Raw genomic sequence first — 26077 nt, forward strand, 5'->3', positions numbered from 1 at the left:
ATACATACCCCAAGACTGCAACTTACCCATTTTCCAGCTTTAAATTTATGAACAGTGGTACTGATGCTGGGGAGCAGAAGCAGTAATATAGTGGTCAGGTAAGACAATCAGTCCAATATGCAAACTGTACCCAATTTTTCATAATATCTACGGGCAATCTATTGTTCAGTTTCCCACTTCAAGGATTCAGTATCATTAGAATCCCAAATTCTTTGCTTTGTGACTTGCCCCAGGCAATGCAGGACCCTGCATTTGTGCCTTTTTGCTCTGCCAGTTTCTTGTATTCATGGGGGTTTATGTACAGTGTTAAAGACCACACTTGAGAAATGGGATTTTGTATATTTCGGTACCCTGGCCTGCTCACAAAAACACTGTAAATTGGCAATGTGGGAAATTGAGGTTAATTTAAATCTAGAGACCAAGAAAACACTTTATACTTTTCTAGCACCTTTTGTCCAAGAATCTCAAATGGTTTGCAATGCTATATTAAACCTTAGCTCCCTGGTGATGTAAGCATTAGTCTCATTTTGCAGAGAAGCTGAAGTGTGCTTTCTAGTTTGGTGGCGGTTTTTTTCCCCTCCCACATAGTCCCTTAAATTCTTTGACATTACAAATGCTACCTTGTGGTGCTCTCCCTGTTAAGTCACTTATATAATGCTTTTTATGCCAAAGAATGCCCTCAAACTCAGAATCAGCTGCCACTGAAATGCAGCCACCTCTAAGGGGCAGAATAGTTTACTAGCACAGCACAATTTTAAGCAGCTGTTAGAAGGACGTGAAATAAAATATCCAAATTGAAAATGCAGACAAAACAAAGATACACAGTACGTTCAGTGACAAGAACAGCCAGATCTCTTCCACTTTTGCAAAATGCTTTAGGAATTGTAAATGGAAAGTAATCAGAACCCCTTCTCTCGCATTTATCTGACAAAAATGTCACCCAATACCATATCAGAACACTGTGTCACCCTTACAAACTCAATACACCTTCTTTTAAAGGTCTGTCATTCAACTACTGATCAGACCCAACAGTGCATAGTTTGAAGTAAAATGTAAAGTGATATTTTAGCATGACTGATTGGTAGCCAGGATTGTTCTGCTGAGAGAAAATGGTGACATTAAATCACACTTCAGTTTTCAAATCATGTGACACCTGTTCTTCTGGCAAGTAAAATTCAGTGTGTTTATGCACAATAGACAGGGAAAAGACCCAGTTAATGAAAGGTTTTATTCCTTTATTGATAAACACTTCCCAGACTTCACAAACTGGATTGTTCAGTTAAAAACCAAACCCGAAAAAAAAACGAAAAAAAAAAACAACTTTCAATCAGAAATCCTCAACGTCCTGCTTAGAAAACACAAAGGTTAGCTCTGTCCTGGCTGCAAAGATAAAGCTTGCAAACTTAATCCTGGTCTTGGAAACCTAACGTTTCATGGAATTCTTAAATAGATTTTTGTAAAGAGTAATTTACAAAATGCAGTATAGTTGTGTGATACATTGCATGGCATTGAGATCTGCAGGACAGCGGAGAGTATCCACAAACATCCTGAGCTGTCGTCTGTGAAGGAGCTATTTGGCTTCTTTGCATCCTGTAGCGGGGGGGGGGGGGGGCGGGAAACAGTTAAAAAATAAATTCTCTACAGGCAACATGGCATGCTGGTCAGGACCAAGCTAATATCCAAAATTACCAACCCATTAAAAAAACAACCCCCCCGCCTCCAATATAAGGAGCAAGTTTACTATCCAATCTGCACATTTGTACTTTAAAATGACTTGGCAGACAGATTGGCTGTCATTTTAAAGTGACTGTCTCCCAGATGGGAAGACTTCATATAATATTTAGTGCAAGAAGAGGTGATACTGTCTTTTTTTGTGGCTACTGACTACATGGCTACCCCTGCTACTTCTCTGACACCTGAAACAATATTCTAGTTACTCTGATAGTGAAAATGAGAATAGAAATACACCCACCAGTCTTCTTAGTTTAGGAGGTAGCAGAAACCACGCCCACCTTCTGGGCAGCTTCTTTCTTTGCTTGGTGAGCCTGCAACACTGCGACAGCCTCTTCCACCTGGGGTAGACAAATGATCAAAGAAGATCCATTTTCACTCTCCAGCCAAACTTGTGAATTCAGCCTGCTAGCTACAAAGGGCATAGGAATTTACTTTTGATCGGAGAGATTCTGGAGACTCCAGCATGTGCAGTAGCTCTGAATTGTCAATCTCTAGCAGCATTCCTGTAATCTTCCCCGCAAGGCTGGGGTGCATAGCTTGGATCAGGGGGAACAAACGTTCTCCTGGGAAAACAATTCAAACAGATGGTCCTTGCAGAATGCGCTGAGGGACCCTGCAGCAGTTATGCCTAAGAGGGAAGGTAAATCACTAGCATCTAACGTTGAGCAGGAACATTAACTTTTCATATCTGTAGAACTTTGTTCTCAAAACTTTAAAAGTATATGCATGTGAAACCACTGTGGGACACTGCCAAATGCAGGGTAAAGGGCAGTCCCCAGGCAGACAAGGCAGTGGAAAATTTTGGTCCAGAAGTGCCATAAGGAGGTTCATATCCCTGCAGAGCAGACAAGACACTGGAAAGATCTCTATATAAATCAACTGAATGCAGTTCAACAACGCTGAGACAACGCTACTAGAAGTGGAACCTGCAGTTCTAATGAAATAAACCTTTTAAAGCACAATCGTTATACCCCTGTGCTCATAGCCATTATCTGTACACACACCACAGAAGGGATTTTGTTACACAAATGTCCACTTGCTTTTACACGTGAGACTGGAGTGTCCTAATTTGTGAAAGGCTGATGCTTCCCAACTCCCAGGAAGTGTCCTGAATTAGAATATGATCAAGAGGAATGTGTTTGCTTCCTTATAGCCCTGGTGGCACTTCTTCCTCACTTACCCAGCATCTGTTTCTGCTCCTGGGGAGGGGCAGCAGCCAGCATGGAAGCCGTTAAAGGTTCCTGTCCCTGTACGTGTACTGCAGGCTGAGGTGCCTGTGAGAAACAATAGGAGAATTCAGTAAGTGAAGTGTGGAAGAGAAGGGCTGGTTTTTGTTCAGAGACAGGAAGAGAACATCTAGCTCCCCCCCAAGGACATACAGGTCTGTGACAGAGCCTGGCCAGCTGGGAAGGCCTACCATAGGACTGTGAATTAAATGCACCCTGCCAGTCCTGCACTGAACCAATCAAGCCTCAGAAAGGAATCTTGGGAGCTGGAAGCGTGTTGCTTGCGTGAACACCCTTTACAGCTGTGTAGCTTTAGAGCTGTGAGGGACAAGACTGCTCAACAGGGAAATATAATGCTGGGACAACTGTAAGACTCCAGTCTGCTGCAACAATACAGAGGTGTGCCTGGGGTATAGCTCAGTAGTGCTCAACCTGTGGCCTAATTAGCACACGGCTGTGGCCCAGAGCGGGTCTGTGGGTAGGTTGGGGGCAGCATCCCCAGGATTTAGGTGGGTTTGCACTTCTGGGGGCCAATCTGTCTGCCCAGTCCCACAGTGCAGGGTACCAGGCTCCAGCCTTGGGCAGCAGGGTCTGGTTGCTTGCTGCCTGGCCATGCTGCAGGGTTTAAGATCCAGCTGCCAGATCCTATGTGGAGAGTCCATGTTCCAGCTGCCTGCCCCAGGGGCCTGATCTTGGTCCTGCTCTGGACAGGGGTGCTGGGCAGAGAGGACTGTGGGGGAAGTGGAGGAGGTATGCTGTGGTCCTCAGCCTACAGCCCAGGTAACACACTGTGGGTCACATATGCAGGCCTCAGATATAAATAGACTGGCAATCACTGGCCTAGCTGCATTGTCAAGGATCCCTTGATAAAGGCTGCGTGCTACCCAACCTGGCTAAGATGCAATGCAGTTGAGGCCAGAGACAAAGTTGGGGGCAAGGACCCAAGAAAACTGTCCCTGTGAAAAAGGGCCTTCAAGGCTATCCAAGACGATTGGATTGAGCATGACAAGGAGAGCTAAGTCAGAGGAGGAATACAACCAGCTTCCCAAATTCTGCCATGTGTCTGTCTGTAAGATTACCAAAGTAATCTGACCTTTCTAGAAAAATCCACTTTACAGTCAAGTTTAAAAGCTGTACAAGCTGCTCCTGTAGCAACTACAGTCTAACGTCACCACTTGTAGCTGTAACACAGACCCTCGTAGTACCTGCAATGGCTGTACTGCCGGGTGTGGGCTGCGGACAGCTGAGGCATATTTGTAAGGAGGAACTGCTCTGGGAGCAGGGACAGTTACAGGTGGACGAGGAGCTAAGTTCGGAGCCGCAGCGGCAACGCCTACAAAGGAAGAGGAAGATAACAAATTACACACATGCACAGAAGCGTGTAGCACACAAAAGTCTGAAGCCCAGTGTGCTTCTAATTTGATGTGAACAGTGTGGAATTTGTGAAGCACAGCTACATACCACTGCCTTCAATTCACAGCCAAACCCATACTTTTCAGCGACCGAGAGACAGTGTTTCTCAGCCAGAGGGCTGTCCTGGATGAAGCTGGACCAGGCCCTGTTTTGCACAATGCAGCTTCTTAATACATATAACTTGAAACTAAAATTTCTTGAGGTGCTGCCCTTGTGCAACATAACCAGCAGCTGAAGAGGCTCCTTACCTGCCAAATTATTCTGAGCGGTGTAATATTCAGTTTGTTGCATCAGACACAGTTTGGAAAGAGACTAATTATCCTGCTGCCTGTATTTCACCCTGGAATAGCTAACCTGGGTCCCAAATCACAGAAATTAATTCCTTTTATGCTACAGTGGAAGAGGGCCACCAGCAGCTCTCTAGAATTATACTCCAGAAAGCACTGAGCCACCTTCAGAAGGGCTTTTTTCCTCTATCATCTTAAATCAGCAATAGCTCCTGTTTTACATCTTTACTCCTTACATCCCCAGCAACGGAGTTAGCTGAACGTCTAACTCCAGAGAAACCTCCCTAATCACACAGAGCTCCATGATAACCAGGGCAGTAAGCGGTATTCCTTGTAAACTGCATGCATGGCCACCCATGCAGGAGAGATTCAAATGCCACCCAGCTCATTAGCAGAGCACCCACAGCTGGCAGCATTTGTTTCTACTGGTGGTGCACCTAGCAAAATTTATTACACACCATGGATGGAAAAAATTAGTGAGAACATTGGTACTGTTGCAGAGTTGTAGAGACAAGTCCCAGTCTAAATGCAAAAGAACTTGTCTGGATTTCCTCTACTGTACTGTAGCACCAGCTGTCCCCAGGCCTGCACTGCACCGCAAGGAATGGGAAAGATTTAGGTGCTCTCTTTGCCGTAACATAGGTGGGGAGTATCTCATACAACTGTGTGCTCCAATGCTGCCTCCTGCCACGCACATCTTGCATCAGGCTTCAGAAACACAGGAGACTCTGCAGCCCCCACTTCCGCTCTCAGAGAAGAAAGTAAGAGCCAGCTGCTTACCAACTCTCTGGGCAGCAGCAGGGAGGCCACGAGAAGCCTGAGTGTTGCCAGCAGGAGCCAGATGGCGCAATGCTGGGCGTGGGCCAGACTGGCGCATGGCATTCGGAATGCCCTGGAAGCCTGAGGGGAGAGAGAAGGGCAATGACAGGAAAATAAAATCTCAATGCACAAAATGATTATGAACTCCTGGACCACCACTTGTGCACTCATGCCTTAGGGATGGAGCCAAGGAAGGGGACTTAGTGGAAAGTCTTCATCCTTGCTGTCACCCCTGCTCAGTCTGGAAAGAGGGAGGCAATTCTGGCTCTAGAAACCCGAGCAGACTGCATTTGGACCAATGCACAAGAGACACTAGAGTATGCCCCAGTCAGACAGGTGGCAGGTCTCTGAAACGGGCACAGCAGAGCCAAATCAACCAACAGCTGTAATCAGGTGTGTGGATATTGCCTAGAAGGGATTTCAGTCACCAGTGAGAGTGGGCGCACCTCACCATCTGGCATCCCAGCCCTTGACCAAGAATGATATCCAGTAGGTTCTTTCCTCTGGTACGACAACAGCACTCTTCTGCCTGTCTCTCACGGCACAAAAGGCATCAGACATAGAACCAACAGAGGAGGATAATCAGACAGCAAAGGCCTTGATGACGCTACCATGGGCAATTGACCTAAGCAATGCACCTTCAGCTCTGTCAGTCACATAGTTGAAGTCAAGGTACTCAGAGCTATATACTGCAGTGTCTTCACTGCAGAGAGCTGATAGCAGACACTTTCCCCATTGACTCCACTTATGCTTCAAGTTCTGGCGGAGTACTGGAGTCGGCGGGAGAGTGTACTGGAGTTCTGGCGGAGTTCTGGAGTCGGCGGGAGAGTGTACTGGAGTTCTGGCGGAGTACTGGAGTCGGCGGGAGAGTTCTGGCGGAGTACTGGAGTCGGCGGGAGAGTGCTTAACGGCCCATTTATCATGTTTACATTAGAAGCGATAATTGGCTCTTGCTGGATTGATCTCTGCTCGTGGATCTGGCAGATAGTATAGACATGCCCTTAGAAAGGGGTGGTCAACCACTAGCAGTGGGTGGGCTGCATGAGTGGCCCTCTTTCCCATCAATGGGCTGTAACAGCCTGCAGCCCACTGCAATTCCATCTGTGGCCACACTTCCACAAGCACTTCTTGCGCACTGGAGTGCCAAAACCGTGCACTTACCTGCTGCTTCCCTCCCTCCCAGCACTTTTGGAGCATGTAAATTGCCTGATTTGCACTCTGTCCCTGCTCCTCCCCCTCCCTCCCAGAGCTGGAACACTGCAAATCAGCTGTTCACAGCATTCCATCTCTGGAAGGGAGGGGGAGGAGTGGAGATGGAGTGAGAATCAGGCAATCTGTGTGCCCCAAAGTGCTGGGAGGGCAGGGGGCAGCCAGGTGGCGCTCCAGTGGCTCAAGGGCTGCAGGTACTTTAAAACCACCCCTCCATTTCCAGGATGCTCACCTTGAGGTCTCCCGCCTTGCTGCCAGCGCGGGTTGGGTCTCATCTGCGTCATCTGACTAGGTGCATAGTAAGTGGGTCTGCTCTGAGCCTGAGGAGGAGGACAAAAAACCAATGAAGGAGCCATACTGAACCCAGTGATCTTAAAAGCGTTTCCAACAGGTTTTGATACCTTGACTGTGAGCCCAGCTGGGAAGCCACCAAATGAACCCCATGCACCTGGTACCTCACCCGGCTGCAACTTCTAATGTGAAAAACTCAACCAAGTCCTTGAAGCTGCAGCATCGGAGGTTCAAGTCAAGCAGATAGTAAAGCCATAATGACTCAGCTGGGCTTACCTGGGGCACAGCAGGCATGAAGTATCCTCCAGCTGCTGGCTGGAACTGGTTAATGATTGTGTTGGCAGGCAGAGCTCTCATTCCAGCAATGCGCTGCATATACTGGTTAGTGAGGTGGGCCTTTCGCTCCTCTTTCCTCTGTGCCAGTGCAACATACAATGGCTTGGAGCCCACGATACGCCCATTCATCTCAGTCACAGCTTTGGTAGCTTCTTCAGGAGAGGAAAAGCAGACAAAGCCAAACCCTTTGCTTCGTCCATCTTCCAGCATCACCTGAAATGAGGATTGACAGAATGGCAGCATTGTGAAGGCAGGTCCATGTCACAAGGGATTCTCTAGACAGAGTCATAGCAACCTAGTCGCAATTCAGGGGAGTAAGTGCTCAGTGCTCTTTTATCAGGAAGGGGCTGCTGTCCAGTGTTTCCTGCACGCTGAGCACTTGGGTTCCCACCCAAGAGAGATTTAGGTAATGTCTAGATGATTAGCAGAGCACCCACAGCCAGCATGTGTTTCTACAGGTGGTGCACATCCACACATACTTTGGTACACATGAACAACATTTATTCCAAGCATGGACGGACAAAATTAGCAGGAACGCTGCTGTCTACAGGGAGTAGGTTCACTAGCAACGCATCAATTGTTGCTACTTCCAATGAAAGCTCTATTTCCTGCCAATACATACAAGCTGCATCATTTTACCCTAGTCAATCCCCACAGCCTCCTGCGAGAGGAGAAATGTTGCAGAGTTGTAGAGACAAAACCACCTGACTGGATTTACTCTGCTTTGCTGTTAGCACCATGTGTCCCCAGGCCCACACTGCACTGCAAGGAATGGGAAAGATGCAGGTGCACCTTTTAAACTGCATGACAACGCTGCATTCCTGGGCATCTCATATGCGAGGATGGCGTCAACTTCAAACACAAGTGAGTTTGCCATTTCCCACCTCCTGACCTCATTAGTGATAAAGCAGAGTTTTCAATTTAAATCTCAAGTAAAAAAAACACATTCTAGTTCAGCAATGGGCAACCTAGACTAGTGAGTGGCCTGCATAAGCCACTCTCCATCATCTCAGCAGGCTGCAAGATTGTCACAACCAAGAAAGTCTCCCAGGACAGGGCAGTGTTGCTAATTGCACTTTATGCACCTAGAGTTCGCATGGTGTGCCAACTGAATTGTAGCAGCAGTTTGATTGGCTGCAGAGGGAGCACACAGCTCTCTCAGTCAACGCAGATGGAAAACTCCCATTCAGGCCTCGAAATCAAAACATCTATAAACCTTGACAATACCTTGGCACTTGTGATAGATCCAAAGGGCGAAAACTCCTTCCTCAGCTTTTCATCATCAATAGTGTCATCCAGGTTCTTAATGTACAGGTTAACACCCTAAAAGAGAAAATGCTAATACATGAGACTACAGTAGGAAAGACAGCCACATCAATGAAGAAATGGCGTAGTTAGATATAGCTGCTCAATATTCCGTATGTGCCAAACTTCTGAGCTATAGAAACGATCCAGACTCAGAGTTATCTCCCCGCCAATGACAATGGGCAGGAAATGTAGCAGAGTTGTAGAGACAAGTCCCAGTACAAATGGAAAGAAGCCTGTCTGGATTTCCTCTGCTTTTCTGTAGCATCATATGTCCCCAGTCCTGCACTGCACTGCAAGGAGCAGGAAAGATTCAGATGCCAACTGTATCCCGACTTAGCTTCATCACAAGCCACAACCACAGAAGATGTCCTGGTCTCTGCTACCTTTGGTCATCCATGTGGGGGATCAGTCTTCCTAAGTACAGGAGAGACTGCATGCTGGAGACTTCACACTGATGGTCCTTAAAATCCCAGACTTCATTCTCAACATGCCAATAAAAATTTCAATCTGCTACCATAGCTGTGACTCCTGGAGTTCCCTCTGCCAACCCTGGGTGATTGCCTTTAATTCTAGAGGTCAGTATTTCAAGATGACAAATAAGACTAGCCAATCTCCCTTTAAGTCCACCAGTATACTTGTGTCTGAAGAGGAGTGTCTACTTCCAGAACAGCAATGCATGTTGTCTTACCTGGTACCTGCTGATTCTTTCTTGTTTCAGCTGCTCAAACTTCCGTTTCAGCTCTGCCTGACGTTCTACTTTCTTCTGTGCCCGGCCTACAAATACCATTTTTCCATTGATATCTTTTCCATTCATTTCCTCCACTGCCTGGCCAGGGGTTCAAACAGAAAATTCATGTCAAATGGTGAAACAAAGCCCCAGCTGCTGCTCCTATTACTGCCCACTCGTGTGCCAACAACCCAGCCTCCTCTTCTGCAACATTTCTTTTGTGTTGTATTTTAATAAAGGCTTGGTAAAATACAAACTGATGTTATCAGCAGGAAACATCTTTACACAGCTCACTCTACATTTCAGACTTAGGCCATGCCTACATTACCCGGAATATTGACCCACTCAGGATTGATCTTCTGGGGTTCAATTTCATGTGCCTGGTGGAGATGTGCAAAATCAACCTACCAGGGATCAGCAGTCAATCCCTGTACTACTATTATGAGTAAGGGAGGGCTACTGTAGCTATGCAATTGCTGTAGCTAGAGTTGAGTATCTGCAATGGACTTACCTGCCTCTGAGTAGCGATGGGGGGGGAGGGGGGAGGATGATAGTTCAGTGGATAGAGCATGGGCCTTGTAAACCCAGCATTGTGAGCTCAGCCCTTGAAGGGGCCTTTCAAGGTTTTGGGGCAGGTTAGATTAAAAAAATCCATCCGGGATAGAAGTACGTCCTGCTGTGAGTTTAGGAGACAAGACTCAATGACCTTTTGAGGTCCCTTCCAGCTCTCTGAGATATGAACTCACACATAATTTAGCCCTAGACTACAGGGCCTAACTTGTCAGGCCTACTCTGAGGGAAAAGCATCCTGAGCATCATGTGCCAGGTCCACACACTCCCAAACATCTGCCCCACCTTGTGTCCTGCAGAAATGCTGCCTGATCAAACACCATTCCGGTGACTCGGCCTACACAGTACCATACAAATCCAGCAGTTTAGGGCAACATGGTCTTTAACCTTGAATAATCAATTTGAAGTGCAGAAACTAGTTGAGTGAACTCTGAACACCCTCAGTGCTAAGCTTTCCTGAGTGTTCTCCTCCCTATGCTAGGTGATGGGCTTACGTCCATATTAAGACATAACTAGAATGAAAACGGTTTCATACCTTGTTGGCATCTTCATGTTTTTCAAAGCTCACGAAGCCAAAGCCTTTGGACTTTCCCATGGGATCTGTCATCACCTTAACGCTCAGTGTCTTGCCTGTTGCCGAGGGACACAGTTAGCAGGGCATTAGCTACACTACATTTCCAAAAGGGACTGTCAAAATCAAAACTAAAGCTCCCCCTAACACCTGGATTTCTTTCATTCACTGTGTCCCAGCCTGTCTCCTGTCCAACAACTGCACATTCTGTCAGGATTATCCTGCTTCTCTGTCCTCAAAAGGACTTAGGGGTAGTGGCCACAGTTGGCAGCCCTTGTGTGAATTAATGTGCAGGTGCAAGGCTTGCAGTGGCAGCAAAATTGCATTTACCGTATTTGCTGAAGAGCTCCTTTAGTCTCTCATCGTCCATGTCGTCCCCAAAGTTTTTAATGTAAACATTGGTGAACTCCTTTGCTTTGGCTCCCAGCTCAGCCTCCCGTTCTTTACGGGACTTGAACCGCCCGACAAATCTGAAAAGAAAAGAGTGAGTGTTGATGAGGAAAACAAACTGGTTTTCAAGGGTGGATATGTGATGTGCAGTGGGATAAAGATGAGTGTCTGATAGGAGGTGGGGGAAATGTAGCAGGCCAAAGACCAAGCAAAAGTATCAACTGTCCTATTGTGGAGAGCTGGCAGGCCAAAGATGCCCACCCAGCAGTGCAGTGGAGAGTGTAGGGCAAAGATACCCACCCAGCCCATTAGTGGAGAGGTAACAGGTCACAGCTGGGCCAGGGAGATCCATCAGCCCTGTAATGGAGAGGGAGCAGGCTGTGGCTTGGGCAGGGAAACTCACCAGCCCTGTAGTGGAGAGGTAGCAGGCCAAGGCTGGGGCCAGGAGAACCAGTAGCCTTGTGTGTTCCCTGTTAATACCGAGATGCATCATGGTTCATGCGATCGTTGCTGCTGCTGGCTGTGACACTCACACTTTGCGGTCGTTTAGCAGCATGCCATTCATCTTCTCGATGGCTCTGTCTGCAGCATCCTGGGTCTCAAAGTGCACAAATGCGTAGCCCTTAGAGCCATTCTCATCACACACCACCTGCAAGAGATGAACAAAGCAGAGCATCAGCTCTGCGTTAAGACAGACAATGCTGGTTACAGGATAACAGCTGAGATATCCCCCGTTTTCCCTAATTTACACAGAAGGGGCAAATGAAATGAAAACGGGGTTCTGGTTCTTGGCGCCACACAAATTAATAATAATGAAAACTAAACACAGGAGAGCAGTACAGTCCTGCAGATAGGAAGTTCTGGTCCACAACGTGCCATCTACTTGTTGTGTGGCCTTGAGCAAGGTACTTTAACTCCTTCCTCAGCTTTATATTCTGGGAATAGCAGATGATACTTCCTCCCCTTTTTGCAGCTCTAAGTCCTATGAATGATGCTCTCTACAGAAGCATAAGCCTGACCTAATATGGCTCCTGTTCAGAGTCTCCGATTTAAAGCACATGACAGCTACAACCGAAACAAACATTAACCCATTGTTTCCCAGCCTGAAACCTGTGCTCTTGCTGGTATCTTCAGCTGCAGAGAAGAGCAGCTTTCCCATTTGTTGTACTCACAAAAGCAGCATGTCGACAAGGAAAAACAAGACTTGCCAAGGGACGGAGTCAGAGAGGCATTTTAAGGAGAGGCTTCCAAGGCAGTGCAAGCTCTGTGCCTTGATGACCCAAGATCAAGTTCTGCTTTAATAAGCTTCCCTTTTCTGCTCAGCTGTGTCCTTTTCTGCTGTTTTTGAACACTCCCTTGCACAAGTCAAGGAGGACACTCCTGCTTTCACTCCCGTTCTGTGTTTAGTTGGGTCAAACCAGTGTTATTGAAGGTGGATTCTTACACAAGGGTGGGTTTTCAGGGTTTAGGGAAGAGAGCTAAGTCTCACCTTGCAGGACAAGATATTCCCAAAGGCTGAGAATGTGTCATAAAGTGCCTTGTTGTCTATGGATTTGTCCAGATTCTTGATGAAGACATTCCCAACCCCTGACTTCCTCAGGGAAGGGTCCCGTTGAGACCACATTATGCGTATGGGTTTGCCTTTGATCACATCGAAGTTCATGGTGTCTAGGGCACGCTCAGCTGTGAAGAGAAGAAAGTCAGGAAGAACAAGCTTCTGCAGCATGATGACGGAGAAAGCTGAAATGCTAATGCATCAGCGACCTTTCTTTGAAGTACTTGCAGTTTATGTAATCTCCTAAACACTGAATGGATAAGGCCTTAGTAAAATCCTTTGGCCAGTAACTCCAATGGTTAACTGACCTTCATTGTGAGATTAGACGTTAAGTTTATTTTTTTAAAAAAAAAGACCCCATTGCTTGTTTTAAATTGACGTATTTTCAGCAAGGTCACTAGTCACGTTTACAAGACTATAATACAAGGGGTTTAGTATAGATTACTTTTCATGAGAATGATAGCATGGTTTAGCAATCAGAAGACAGGGCTGAGAAAAAAGACACCTACGCTTTGTCTCATCTAGGAAAAAAAGATGCTTTTTTCAATGAAGTTTGAGCTTACTTAGTTGAAAATAGAATCACAGAATTCTAGGGCTGGAAGGGATCTCAGGAAGTCATCTAATCTAGCCCCCTGCCCAAAGCAGGATCAGCCCCAACTAAATCATTCCAGCCAGGACCACATCAAGCCAGGACTTAAAAACCTCTAGGGATAGAGATTCCACCACCACTCTCAGTGACGCATTCCAGTGCTTCACCACCCTCCTGCTGAAATAAGATTTTCCTAATATCTAACCTACACCTCTCCCTCTGTAACTTCAGACCATTGCTCCTTGTTCTGCCATCTGTCATCACCAGGAACAGTCTCTATCCATCCTCTTTAGAGTCCCCTTTCAGGCAGCTGAAGGCTGCTGTCAAATCACCCCTCAGTCTTCTCTTCTGCAAACGAAATAAGCACAAATCTCTCAGCCCCTCCTCATAGGTCATGTGCTCCAGCCCCTTAATCATTTTCATTGCCCTCCACTGAACCCACTCCAATGCGTCCACATCCTTTCTATACTGGGGGGCCCAGAACCGGACGCAACATTCTAGATGTGGCCTCGCCAGTGCTGAGTAGAGGAGAATAACAACTTCCCTAGATCTGCTGGAAATGCTTCTCCTAATGCACCCCAATATGCCATCAGTGATCTTCTAGTCTAGACGTGGGCCTATATGATTCTGCCCCCAGTTCTACAGCCGGCTCACTGAAGGACATGGAGCCTATTACAAAAGACAAGTACTTGCCCATTTTCAGAAAGTGCTTTAATATCTGAGGTAAAAATATTTGTCCTCAGACCTCCTTTTACTCAAAGTGAACCAGGAAGTTCTTTTTCTTCTACATCAGGGTCAGCAACCGCCGGCACAGGTACCAAGAGCTGATCTTCACTGGCATGCAAGGCAGGAGTTCAGCCCTGCTCCGCCTACCCCTCTTCCCTGTGCAGCCGGGAGCTTGCTCAAAGCCATGCCACCTGTGGATTAACTGAAGACCAGCTAATGTTACCAACCACCACCTAAATGGTAAAGCTCTGCATCATACTTTATTTATTAATTAAGCTGTTGTAAGTAGGATTATTAGTGACTTTACAAAGTATCATAGGCACTCGGACCATACATAGAGGTTACAGGTCAAATTTTGGCACGCCTCATCGGAAAGGTTGATGACCTCTGAGCTACGCAGACAGCTGGTAGAAATTCCTTTCCTGGGGGAAAGGAAGTCATGGAGGTGGGGTCCAAGGGACAGACTGTATGATACATCTTTACAATACATGTTCACTATTTTGCCCAAAATCCCCATAATGCCTTGTAAGGCCTGGCTCACACTAGAAACCATTTGCCAGTATGGGTTGTTTCAGTGCTCCAAAGTTATATCTACAGAAGCACTTTGCCAGCATAACAGTCTACACGAGGACTTCTGCCAACACAAAAATGATGTTAAAAAAAAAAATCGCACCCCTAACCAACATTGCTATACCTGTGTAGCTGCAGTTACACTGGCAAAAACTTTCATTTGCCAGAACGGATGACACTTTTGGGGAACTGGTTTAAGCTTTAGTAGCAGGTGAATTCCTTTGCCAGCCAAAGCTCTGTTCACACAATGGAGTTTCCTGCTACAACTCTACCAGTATTGCTATGCCTTGCTAGGCTTGCAAACTGTGAGGCCCAAGAGGGATTCTTCTCCCTGTTTGTGCAGGAACAAGGGGAGGTGCAAAAACATGTAATGAGGGAAAGAAATTTGAGAGATCCACATGTAGCTTAGTAGGCAAAAATGGTGCTTTAGCAACCCACTCTAAAGATAGCACCAGAGAGTGACAGGAGAAATCAGAAAGAAATCTGCTTTATTGTAAACAGAGAAGCCACCTAAATTCTAAAACCTCAGCAGTACAGACTGACTTTTAACCCACATGGTAACCCCCCATGAGATTCTATTTCTGCTACCCATGGGTATATTAAAAGAACCATTACTGTGCACATCAGGCTCTTGTTCATGAAATTCAGATGCTCAGAACACACACTTCTATGCCAGAAAGAACTCCCATAGCATACAGGGGAAGAGAAAGGGAAAACCAATTCCCAGTATGAGGCAGGAGAAAAAGAGGACGGACCTAGGTACATATAAGGTTAACTGCCTATCTAGTAAGCATCAGGCTTAACAGAATGCTTGATAACTGGTTAACTGGACTGCCAGCTGCATTGGGCTGCTCCGCGAGAAACCGGTTGCATTGTAGATGCCCTGGCACTGACAGTAGGGACAGCGACCCTGGCCCAACCCCCTGCAGGGGCAGGTGAGGGCCCAGCCCTGGTCATGCTGCAGCAGTCCTACCATGTCTGCCCAAAGCCCAGGTAAGACCCCTTGTCCTGGCTGCCCTGCCCTAACAACAAATTAACTGGATTTGAGGCACTGAGTTTTTCCTGATGGATGGTTTTTATAGAACCATAGAATTCTATGACTGGAAGAGACCTCAGAATGTCATCAAGTCCAGCCCTCTGCCCAAAGCAGGAGCAACCCTAACTAAATCATTCCAGCCATGACTATGTCAAGCTTGGACTTAAAAACCTCTAGGGATGGAGATGCTACCACCTCTTTCAATAACACATTCCAGTGCTCTACCACACTTCTGGTGAAATAGTTTTTCCTAGACTCTTCCTTTTTCAGAGCCAAAGATGTGAAAATCATTGGCTAGACCATAGCAGCAGCAAATTTCAAAGAAATGTGATTTTGATAGTCTGCTGACTGCACCTGCCACTAATTGATCTCTAGCTGCAGATGAGAGAGGATCTAGAGAATCCAACATTTTCTATGCAATCAATTACTTTGTGGATTATCTTCAAGTCTGCATGGAGTTCGACTACCACAAAACTCATGACAAACATCACCTAGACCACCTTGAAATGTTTGTCTGTCTGAACTCTTATTTTATTTCTTAAATGGGAAGGTTCCAGCTATTACAAAAATGGCTTTTCTATTCAAGAGTCAGAAGCCTCTACTCCTCTCACATGGCTGAAAATTCCCTCTCACTTGTCCCTGCACTATGCACTTGCAAAGGGTAGGGAACATGCAAAAACTGCCCAACAAAAAAACACATTTGCCACAGGGACTGAGCTAACTTGGTTTAATTAAAAAGATTCAATTCAATCAAGTGGCATACTCAATTTATTCCTCAACTGCTACAGTCTGAATGAACAGCATTCTTTCAGCAATGTGCAGCTTACCACAGTCCCTTTCCAGTAGGCACTTCAAAAGGCAACTACATCCAGCTTGTTGAATTTGGCAACATTTATTTATAGCAGGGTGAGGTCCTCCAGAGGCATGTGCTGGCCAGGACACAAACTAATACTATATACCATTTGCAACTGAAACAGGGCTCCTGTTGAGAGTGACAAGCAGTCTGAAGCAGAGGCATGCAACCAGAATGAATTCTGAAACTCTATAGCAATTATTGAGCCACTGACTAGTTACGATCCCACTCCCATATTCTTTTAGCTCTTCTATGGCTACTGCTTTGGGTGCAGGATCTATTGTGCTGCTGTCTCTGTTAACACATTGGACCACAGTATTACTGTCTGCTGCTTGAAGTCAGCTTAAAGACGCTGATGGTCCCAAATAGATTCTCTCAGTGCTTTAGGGAAGTTTACATCTTCCCCTGTGAGGAAGAAAAGGCAAAATCACAGCACTTCAGTGAATGGCCATGGGTGGCTTGAATTAGCTCCACACCCTAACGCCAGTTCATTTCTCTGATCTAAAAAAATCACTTCCACTTTTAGTTCTATTTAGGCCAAAGATTCAGCCATTTCAATCAGGGACGTAAAATCCCTTTGAATTGGCTAAGCGATTAAATGGGTTGGAGAGTAGCAGCAGGGGAGACTGCTCCAACCCAACCCAGTCCAGGATGGCCCTGGGCACACTGCAGGGTGAGATACTCCAGCTGGGCTGAAGGAGCCCCAGTCTCTGCTGGAGTGGCCTCCCCAGTCACCCCTCCCCCACAGGCCATTGGCAGGTAAGAGCCTGCACTACCCTGCACTGGTTTACTGTAACTGGTAAGCCAAATGAATAAGGTTTACCAGTTAACCTTTAACATCCCTAACTTCAGTCCTTGCGTCTGTCTGTCTCCTGATTCCTGTCATCCTTCCAAACAGAGCCAACATTCGCTCTACCTTTTTGTATGTTACTTGAGCACAGCTTTTAAATTTAACTCCAGAAAGACAATGGAACGATTCTTCATTTTACGTCCTTGAAGAAGGGAAGGCGTGGCAAAGAATTTCTTTGCAGACAAAATGTTTTAAGTCATCTTGGGTATTGTATCAGGGACACTACAGGAGAAGCAGTTATTAGGCATGAACATCTCATGGGCCTGAGTCAAATGATGGTGTGGGTCTGTTAAAGAAAACACTGAATGAAGTAAGAAGTCCTTTGCATACAAGCTTTTTCAAGATTTCTTAGCCCTTGTCTACACTACAAACTTTTGTTGGTATTACTGACTTGGTACTGGAGGAGTACCAAGATCCTTAAGAGACAGAGAAGGTAGGTTAGGTGACATGTTTTACTGCAAATTGGTGCAGTAAGAGAATCTCACCCACCTAGTCTAATACCTAGAGACCAACATGGCTGTGGTTAGAGCATGGGCCTTGTAAACCCAGGGTTCTGAGCTCAACCCTTGAGGGGCCTCCCAAGAGTCTGGGGAAGCTGAGGTCGGGGGTGGGGTGGGGTGGGGCTGGACTTGATGACCTCTGGAGGTCCCTTCCAGCTCTGTGAGACAGATTATATAGGTTACCTTCTTATGACAGCCCTGGAACGAATTAGCACAAAAGCAAGCTCTTCCTGCCTGATAGCAAAGATAATATGTAAATACAATATTTAAAGTAGCCTTTTGCAGGCTGATCACATTGTACAGCTATGGAAAAGCTACCCCTCAGATTTCTGGAAATATGCTCCTGGTCTCAGCAATAAGAACCGAACATCTAAGTGGTCACACTGCATTCCATCTGTTGACTTTGTGTTAAGATTCTTGGAGGGGATGATTTCTCTTCCCAAGGGCTTATACGATGGGCTTACCTGCACTTACAAATCCATATGAAAGCTTGTCTGTTGAATTATTATTGGTTTTTAAAACAAAACCTGCAGCTGGTTGTGCCAGGTTATGAAAACGGAACCATGATAATATATGGAGATACACATCTCCTAGAACTGGAAGAGACCTTGGGAGATCAGAGTCAAGTCCCCTCCCCTCTTGGCAGGACAAAGCACTATCTCCCTTCCCCCCCCCCCCCCCCCCCCCCCCCACACACACTTTTTTCCCCCTTCTTCTCCAGATCCCTAAATTGCCCCCTCAAAGATTGAAGTCAACCCTGGGTTTAGCAGGCCAAGGGTCAAACCACTGAGCTATCCCTCCCCCAATGGCACAACATAAAACACTCATATTGAATTCTCACCTAATTATGAAGCTGAAAGAATTTTCTTAGATGTTTTATTCAGAAGAGAACCAATTTAAAGGCCACACTTATCAACCTAAACATCAGCCAAAATAGTGGCGCATTCTCTTGGTCAGGCTACCTACTGTAGTACATCATGCCTGGAAGTTGACAGTCACTCATTCCTATGCCAAAGTGAAGCACAATCCAAGGTAGACTCTTTCCACAAAAACAATCCTCCTTCAACCAGTATGCCTTTGATGTTTCCTAGCCAAGACACTGTCCACCCAGGAGATCACTACTGCAATGCCTGGTACCACGTAATTAGCTAACAAAAAGTATGTAAAAAAAGCAGTTGGTGTGCGCTATTTGAGTTGCAAGTGTCCTTCGTATAGAAAGTTATAGGCCACCACACAGGACTGCAAGTGAGTTGTGACTCCTGTTCCAGGCTCTGACAAAGATTAGCCATGTGACCTTGGCCAGGTCAATGTCTGGGCTGCAGACATTGCAATGTCTGGGCTGCAGTTTCCCTACCTATAAGATGAGAATACTTTCTTCACAGAGAGGAACAGACATGATTGCTTTATGGATACACATCACTTTGATCCTTCAGTGGAAGGTGCTGCAGACTGTCATGGAGTCTTTGCATGTGCATTCGTCCTTTGAAGGCAACTTCTGAACACAGAGTAGTCTGTTCTTCCTATGGCTGTGATGAATATTTTTACCTTGTGCTGCAATGCAACTTTGAAACTTCCTACAATAATATTCACAAAAAAGACCCCTTAGAGCATGGCAAATAGCATTGTGGCAAAATGCAGAAATATATGCATATCCTTCCTTCTCTGCACGGATACCAGTATGTCCTTTCATGCAGCGTGAAGTAGGTGCCATCTTTAAAAGAGAAGATTAAATTTTTGCAAGTTGAAATGCAGTCTGTTCTTCCACAATAAGTCTGTGTTATGAAGAGACTGTGATGTACCGCTAATGGCCTTGTCTTTCCACAGTGTCTGACAATTTTCGCTTATTGCAGAAATTGTCTCTTATTCATGCCTCAAAATAACATGTGAAGCAGGGATTGCCACTTAGGGGAAATTTAGAAGAAATTCTTTTTGAGAAAAGAATGGGAATTTGGCAGTTTCTCCTTCCCACACATTTCTCAGTGACTAGGCTTCCCATGTTTAAGTCCTCTAGACTCCTTAACCTACAAGTAACTAAACACCTTCCACTGTGCCAGTGTTACTTCAGCAGAGAGTTTCTAGAATGCCTGCTGCCTCACTGGAAGCCAAGTATGAAGCAGCCCCACCCTCAAATACCTGCCTATTTATTGCAGCGAAAAGTGATCTTGGCTTATATTGGAAATCCACCTGTTTGCTACTGTTTATGCATGACAAGGCATTTTAATAGTTTGAGAACACATAACTAATCATTCATATATTTGCTAAAAGGGCAACATTCTGATCCTTTAATTTCCTATGTACTTTTATAATACTCAAGGACCCCTTTAAAACTGCCCTCTTGTCTGCCACATTCTCAGCTTTAGAAAAGCTACAGTGGGAAAAAGTTTACATGGCTACATTTTCCTGTATCTCTTCCTTTGCCCAGATGGATACACCCTTGTGTTCATCTAATCTGATGCCTGATTCCCACTTGGCCTTGTTTCCACTGCCAGTTCCCCAGCGCCACCTGACTCTTTGCAAGCAGAGAGGAGATAATACAAGACTTCTCCCAGCCTGTAAGGATCAGTTAACATTTATAAAATACTTCTCTGTTCACAGTACATTGTTAGTGGTAATAACACTAAAAGTTACAGGACCAAGAAGAGAACCACGTGTACAACCTAGGTGCTTATCTTCTCTACACAGTGGCTCCATGCTGCAGGGGATCCATCCATCTGCAGGCGATTTATCATATCTACTTACACACGCTAAATCAACCTTCAAGTGCTTTCCCATCACCTTCGGTACTCCACCAGAACAAAAAGAGTAGGTGGAATCAATGGGAGAGCAGTTCCCATTGATCCTACTGCATGAAAGACACCATGGTAAGTATCAGACAGGTAGCCATGTTAGTTTGTATCTTCAAAAATAAGAAGTCCTGTGGGACCTTATAGACTAACAGACTTATTGGAGCATAAGCCTTTGTGGGCAACGATCCACTTAGTCAGATGCATCACGGTAAGTATGTTGACTACAATATTTGCATAGCTGAAGTTATGTATCTTACATCAACCTGGAGGTCAGGGGCAGGAGAAGGGGGTGAGTTGTAGTGCACCTATCTCAAATCCATCCCTTCTTACTGTTAAGTCTTAAACCACATCATACTTTGCTTGGCCTGTGTATGAAGCAGCTCTAAAAGCTCCATGTCTGAAAAAAATTATTGGGATATGAGGTAATTTTTAGTAACACATCAGTAGAGCAAAAGAGCCATTCAAAGCAATCAGCACTACTGGAAGAAGAGGGAGATGCTACCCCAGTTTCAAGTATCAGGAGGCAGAACAGAAACCTGCAGCTGCATAAAAATCAAGGCCACGCTGTTTTATGTAAGAATTCAGCCTTGTAGGTGCTGCTACTCTATAGGTTAGAACAGGGATTCCAAACCTATGGATCCTGACCCAAACAGGGGTCACCATTAGATCTGATAAGGGTCATTGGCTATGTGGCTCTTTAAGGAGCCATTTGCAGCTCCAGATGTTGCCACCTGATGACTTCTCCTCCAGCTCCCAGTCCCTGGCAGGAGGGATTGAGCCATTAAACCAATTAAATTGGTCCCATTTCAGTGCTGCAGAGAACTGCCTGTGTTGCAGGTGGGGGAAGGGAGTAGGAGGCTGGGTGGAGCTGTGTAGAGGAGGCAGCTGCCCAGCGAATAAACAGTGGCGGGGGGGCAGCAGGGGAGCTCATGTGAGTTAGGTTGGTGGGAGGAAGTAGTTTGGAGCTGTGAGCCGTTTAAGTCTGGGGGCAGGGGAGCGGTTTGGGGCTGCAAGGGGGAGAACCTCCCCCTGGTTTTCAATTGCCTTGAGTCACAAAGTCTTATTGAATTGTCAAAATGGGTCACCATCTCAAAAAGGTTGGGAACTGCTGGGCTACAGGAATACATCATTTATCTAGTAACTATAATAATTACTACAGACTATAAAGATCATGACTGAAGGACCATGTATTCCTTTGTGTGCCAATGAGACCATGATTTGTATTCTTAAACCTGGATCTAAAAAAAGGTTAATTTTCACAGATAACTAAAGTTTGTGTGGACACAAATTATTCCTGGATTAAAGTTAAAAAAAATTACTCCTTTTTACAGCAAATCGCACCATACTAGAGATTTATATCATGTAAAGATGCTGCTAAGTCACAACACCAGACAACACTTAGCACTGTCTGTAATGTAAGACTGTGGGAACTAGGACAGAAAACGCTGACCCAGCTTTTCCTTTGGATAAGGACATACTAAAAATTGACCTCCTCTGCTCCATCCTTCTCAAATCTCTGCTGCTGTGGCCAAGGACATCTACCTGAACAGTGCCTAAGCCAACCAACGCACCATTAGTTTTGTATGTCTGCCATTAGGGCCTCATGTTAGCTGTGTGTATTCCTTTTTTAAAGGATAGAAAAAGCATGAGTCAATGCTGCATTACAATTTCACAACTAACAGCAAACTAGATCGTACCCAAGGTATGTCTAACCAGAATTTTAAAACCTGTGAGAGTGAGGCAGTGCACCCGGGTCTACACACAGGGGCTACAACATGTTCAAGCTCAGGCACTGAAGCCCAGGATATGGGGAGGGCTTCACAACCTGAGCTCAAACGCCTATAGTGGTGGTGGGCAATTCTGTGGCCCACATGTGCCACATTGAGGGTCTCTGTGTGGCCCATGAGATATTTTGTTTACCTTGCCCCACATGCAGGGTCGCCAGATTCTGCTGGTTTCTGTCTGCATAGCTTTTTTCCCCCTTCTGGTATTACTAAAGTGCCATGCATGTAAAGCAACGGCATGTGAAGTGAGGCATGTGCTGATTGCAAACAACACTTACTATAAGAGCCACGAGTGCTCTCTGCAGCCAATCAGAGTTCTGCTACAGTTCAACTGGCACACCCTGCAAATTCTAGCTATGCAAGAACAGTTGCAAAACTATCCTACCCTGTGAAATTATCTTGGTTATAACAATCTTGTGGCCCGCTGAGATGAAGGAGGGCCACTCACACAGCCTACTCGCTAGCCTAGATTGCCCATTGCTGATCTGCATTGTTGCTTATGCTGCAGTGCCAGCCTCAGTCTTGCTCCCATACATTTTACAACTCACTGTAGATATAACCCCAGACATTAACAATCCTCGACCCACTGTACCTCCCAAGTCTCCAGATGGGAACCAGAAGACTTGTTTACAATCATTCAGACTGAAGGTCTGGCCTTATGCTGATCAGCCTTGACCTTCCTTTAAGATAACTGATTGGATAAAAATCCAGGCATGAAGCTTAAAAGCAGGACAAGCCAGGAAAGGGAAAGGACAAACGTTTCATTCTCAAATGAGTCAGAAAAAGTGAGCCCAGGGAAACTGATTTTTGGCAAATAGTAACAGTGAGGTTGCCACCATGTTAGTCTGTATTCTAACAAAAAAACCCAGCAGCCATTTAGCACTTCAAAGACTAACACAATACTTTAGTAGGTGATGAGCTTTCCTGGGACAGACCCACTTCAATAGCACTTATGTGCTTATCTGTGGAGATTAGTTAAGATTTGCAAAGGACTCTGAAGATGTGAATTGGTTAATACCTTTCCAGGTTCAGAACAAGGAGCAAATCAAAGCTGTTATGAATTTGTTTACCCCATCACTGTAGTTCACAACTCAGTGATTGCATGGGGGCGTGGAGAGAACTTAACAAAAAAACAGCAGGACAATTCAGAGAAAAGGAGGAAGAATGGGCATGTGTGTCCAACTTACCATCAGCTGGCTGCTGGAAGTTGACATAGGCATATCCCAGTGAGCGACGGGTGATCATATCCCTGCAGACTCGGATGGAGAGTACAGGCCCAGCAGGGCTGAACTTTTCATATAACATAGCCTCTGTGACATCGGGGTGCAGGTCACCCACATACAATGATGCCATTGGGTAGCTACTAGCAGCTGTATTCATCTTCAACCCAATACGCACTCCCACCAGAAACTATTTTATTGTGTTACTTTTTTTTTTGACCAGAAGTTTTAAAAACTGAATTCAAATGGGTATTTGACCCAAAAAACACCCCCAAACACTAATCTGGGGCTAACAGATGTTGAAGTGGGAAAGGGGGAGGGTCACCTTCTGGGTAGAAGAGACTAAAGAGTCACAGAAGGAAGTTGAGGCCAGTGGAAAGTCAGGTTAAAAGCAGAATGATTTGCCAGGACTGGAAAGTCACAGCAGCAGATTGAGGGATCACTGCAAGAATAGATTGTGGGGTAATTTGGGACTGGAAACAGAATTGTTGGGAGATGGGTGTTTTGATTTAGCTCAGGCCCTGGGAGAGGAAGAGAGAATGCAGCAGGATGGAGAAATGCCTGGAATTAGGCAAAACAAAAGCCCCCCCAAAAATAAAACAAAAAAAGAAGACCTCCACAAGCAAGAGTCCAAACCCCACTGCAGACCCACACAACAAAAAAATAACTCCAAGGCCTCCTCCACACTGTGGAGATTTTCCCCCCTTAATTTCCAAAGGCAAAACAGGTCAATTAAAAAAAATATTTCTCCTTTTTAAATATATTATTTCTTCCAAATCCTTCAGACCTCAAAGCCTGAGGCCGCTGCGTTATGTTATTGCCTCCGGTAAAAAAAAAAAACAAAAAAAAACTTTAGGGAAAAAAATAAGAAACTTTGCACTATGTAATTATAGCTTTTTTTCCCTTTTCCGTAAGAGGCAAAGGCTATGCTGATATATTTATATAAAATATAACCCGGTTCCTCGGACTAGACTAATAAATACTGGCTTGGAGGAGCCCGGCTGGTACTTTCCCCAGGGGCAGACACGCGGTGTAATGGATGGCGCAGACAGACACCGATGAGGGAGACAGACAGAGACCCACGTGGAGCGCGAAGAGGGCGCACTGGCAGACAGACCGACAGACGGGGCGGGGGGACGACCCAGGGGACAGACCGACCGTGGGAAAGGCGCGGGGAAGGGGCAGACAGGCAGACCCGGGCCTGGGAGACTGGCTCACCCGATGGGCGGGTGGGAGAGAAACGTGGGGCCTGGGCAGACCCGGGGACAAAAGGGCGGGCCGGGCACGCGGACCGGCGGGGGGGGGGGGGGGCGAGGCGGGCAGACCCACGGACACGGGGGGGGGGTGGACGGACGGACGGACGGACCAGCAAGCGACCGACCCACGGACGAAGGGGGGGGGGGAGGGGAAAGCCACACAGGACCGATAAACGGACGCAGGAGGATGGACGGGACCGACCCACGGACGAGGGGCAGGGGCGGCCTGACAGACGGACGGGACCGACCCACGGACGCGGGGGTGGGGGGCGCCGCGCTGGCTCGCTTGGGGGGAGGGGGGAGTTTTGGGGGCTTTTACGATTTTTTGGGGGTTTTGTGTTTTCTGAGGGTGGGTGGCGGGAGCGCGGCGGGGCCCGACACCGACTCACGCGCTGCGGCCAGGCGAGCGGAGAGGCGGCCCCCAGCCCGGGGAACCCCCTTTATAGCCCTCCCCGGGGTGAAAGGGCCGCCGTGCCGCGGAGAGGACACGGGCCGGCGGGGAGCGACCCGCCGCCGCGCCGCAGGGATGGGCCGCCCGCGGCAGCGACCCCTGCCGGGGAGGAGAGGCTCCCCGCCGCCAGGCTTCCCGCCCTCTGGGGTTACCTCACAGCCTACACCTCTGGGAGCTCCCCCTCCCCCCGCATCATGCACCCCTGCAGTAATCTGGGGTTACCTCACCAGCTCCCACCTGTGAGGTCCCCCCCAAATCCTGCACTCTCTGGGGTTACCTCATACCCCAGCCCCACATCATGAACCCCTCTAGTAATCTGGGGTTACCTCACACCCAAACCTCACCTCTGAGGAGCTGCCCAAATAATCTGGGTTTACCTCACATCCAAGGCCTGCATCTGAGCCCCCCCCCAATCATGAACCCCCTCAGGCAAACTCCCCCCACCTCTGAGGAGCCCCCAAATCCTGCACTGCCTGTGGTAAACTGGGGTTACCTCACACCCAATCCCTCCAGACATTTGGGGAGCCCCTCCCCACAAATGAGGACCCTTTCTTCATGCTCATGTCAGCATCAGCCCCTACTCCCTAAATCTTGGATTCTTCCTCCCCGAGAATCCAGGAAGCCACCCTGAAACTTGATCCTTTTCCAGAAACCATGCAAACCCTAACTCAAATCCTCACTCCCTCTCACCCCAATCCAGGGGCGACACCTACACTCAAATCCTAAACATGCCCGAGAATCCAGGGACAAGGCCCTACTCATATTATGAGAGCTTCTTCCCAACAATCCAATGGGCAACCTCCAAAAAAAATTCTGACGGGTTCCCCCTTTTCCCTGCCAGGTCAGGGACAATGTCTCCAATCTTGAAACATCCCCACAGAGAACAAAGGTCAATTCCCACCCCGACACCAAAAACTGTGCTAATCTACGGGGTTCTAAAATCTGACTTATTCCTGACAATTCCAGAAGAACCTCTCCCAACGAGCTCCTTCCATCCCCCCACCCACACATTCAGTCATT

General features: G+C 46.7%; 1 protein-coding gene and 3 non-coding genes across 5 annotated transcripts; all 4 read right to left on the reverse strand.

Moving 5' to 3' along the window:
- Positions 1–1223: 1223 nt before the first annotated feature.
- On the reverse strand, positions 1224–24664 carry PABPC4 (poly(A) binding protein cytoplasmic 4). Of its 2 annotated transcripts, XM_074976460.1 has the most exons (15): positions 23318–24661; positions 12371–12564; positions 11415–11530; positions 10822–10961; positions 10456–10550; positions 9312–9449; positions 8543–8638; positions 7256–7528; positions 6921–7008; positions 5441–5560; positions 4166–4293; positions 2915–3008; positions 2167–2297; positions 1973–2072; positions 1224–1590 (listed from the first exon to the last, which is right to left on the reverse strand). In XM_074976460.1, exons 1-14 carry the CDS (start codon positions 23508–23510, stop codon positions 1986–1988), a joined length of 1893 nt encoding a protein of 630 aa, XP_074832561.1. In that variant the 5' UTR covers positions 23511–24661; the 3' UTR covers positions 1224–1590; positions 1973–1985. The 2 variants fall into 2 exon arrangements, 1 of the variants encoding a protein (XP_074832561.1); XR_012642456.1 differs by lacking the exon at positions 1224–1590 and having other exon boundaries at positions 2167–2362; positions 23318–24664.
- LOC142001439 (small nucleolar RNA SNORA55) lies at positions 5150–5283 on the reverse strand. Its single transcript, XR_012642485.1, has one exon. It is a non-coding gene; the product is annotated as a small nucleolar RNA SNORA55 (small nucleolar RNA).
- On the reverse strand, positions 7989–8105 carry LOC142001440 (small nucleolar RNA SNORA55). Its single transcript, XR_012642486.1, has one exon. It is a non-coding gene; the product is annotated as a small nucleolar RNA SNORA55 (small nucleolar RNA).
- LOC142001438 (small nucleolar RNA SNORA55) lies at positions 8808–8941 on the reverse strand. Its single transcript, XR_012642484.1, has one exon. It is a non-coding gene; the product is annotated as a small nucleolar RNA SNORA55 (small nucleolar RNA).
- Positions 24665–26077: the final 1413 nt, after the last annotated feature.

The sequence above is a fragment of the Carettochelys insculpta genome, chromosome 24 (assembly GCF_033958435.1).
Source record: "Carettochelys insculpta isolate YL-2023 chromosome 24, ASM3395843v1, whole genome shotgun sequence".
Lineage (NCBI taxonomy): Eukaryota > Metazoa > Chordata > Testudines > Carettochelyidae > Carettochelys > Carettochelys insculpta.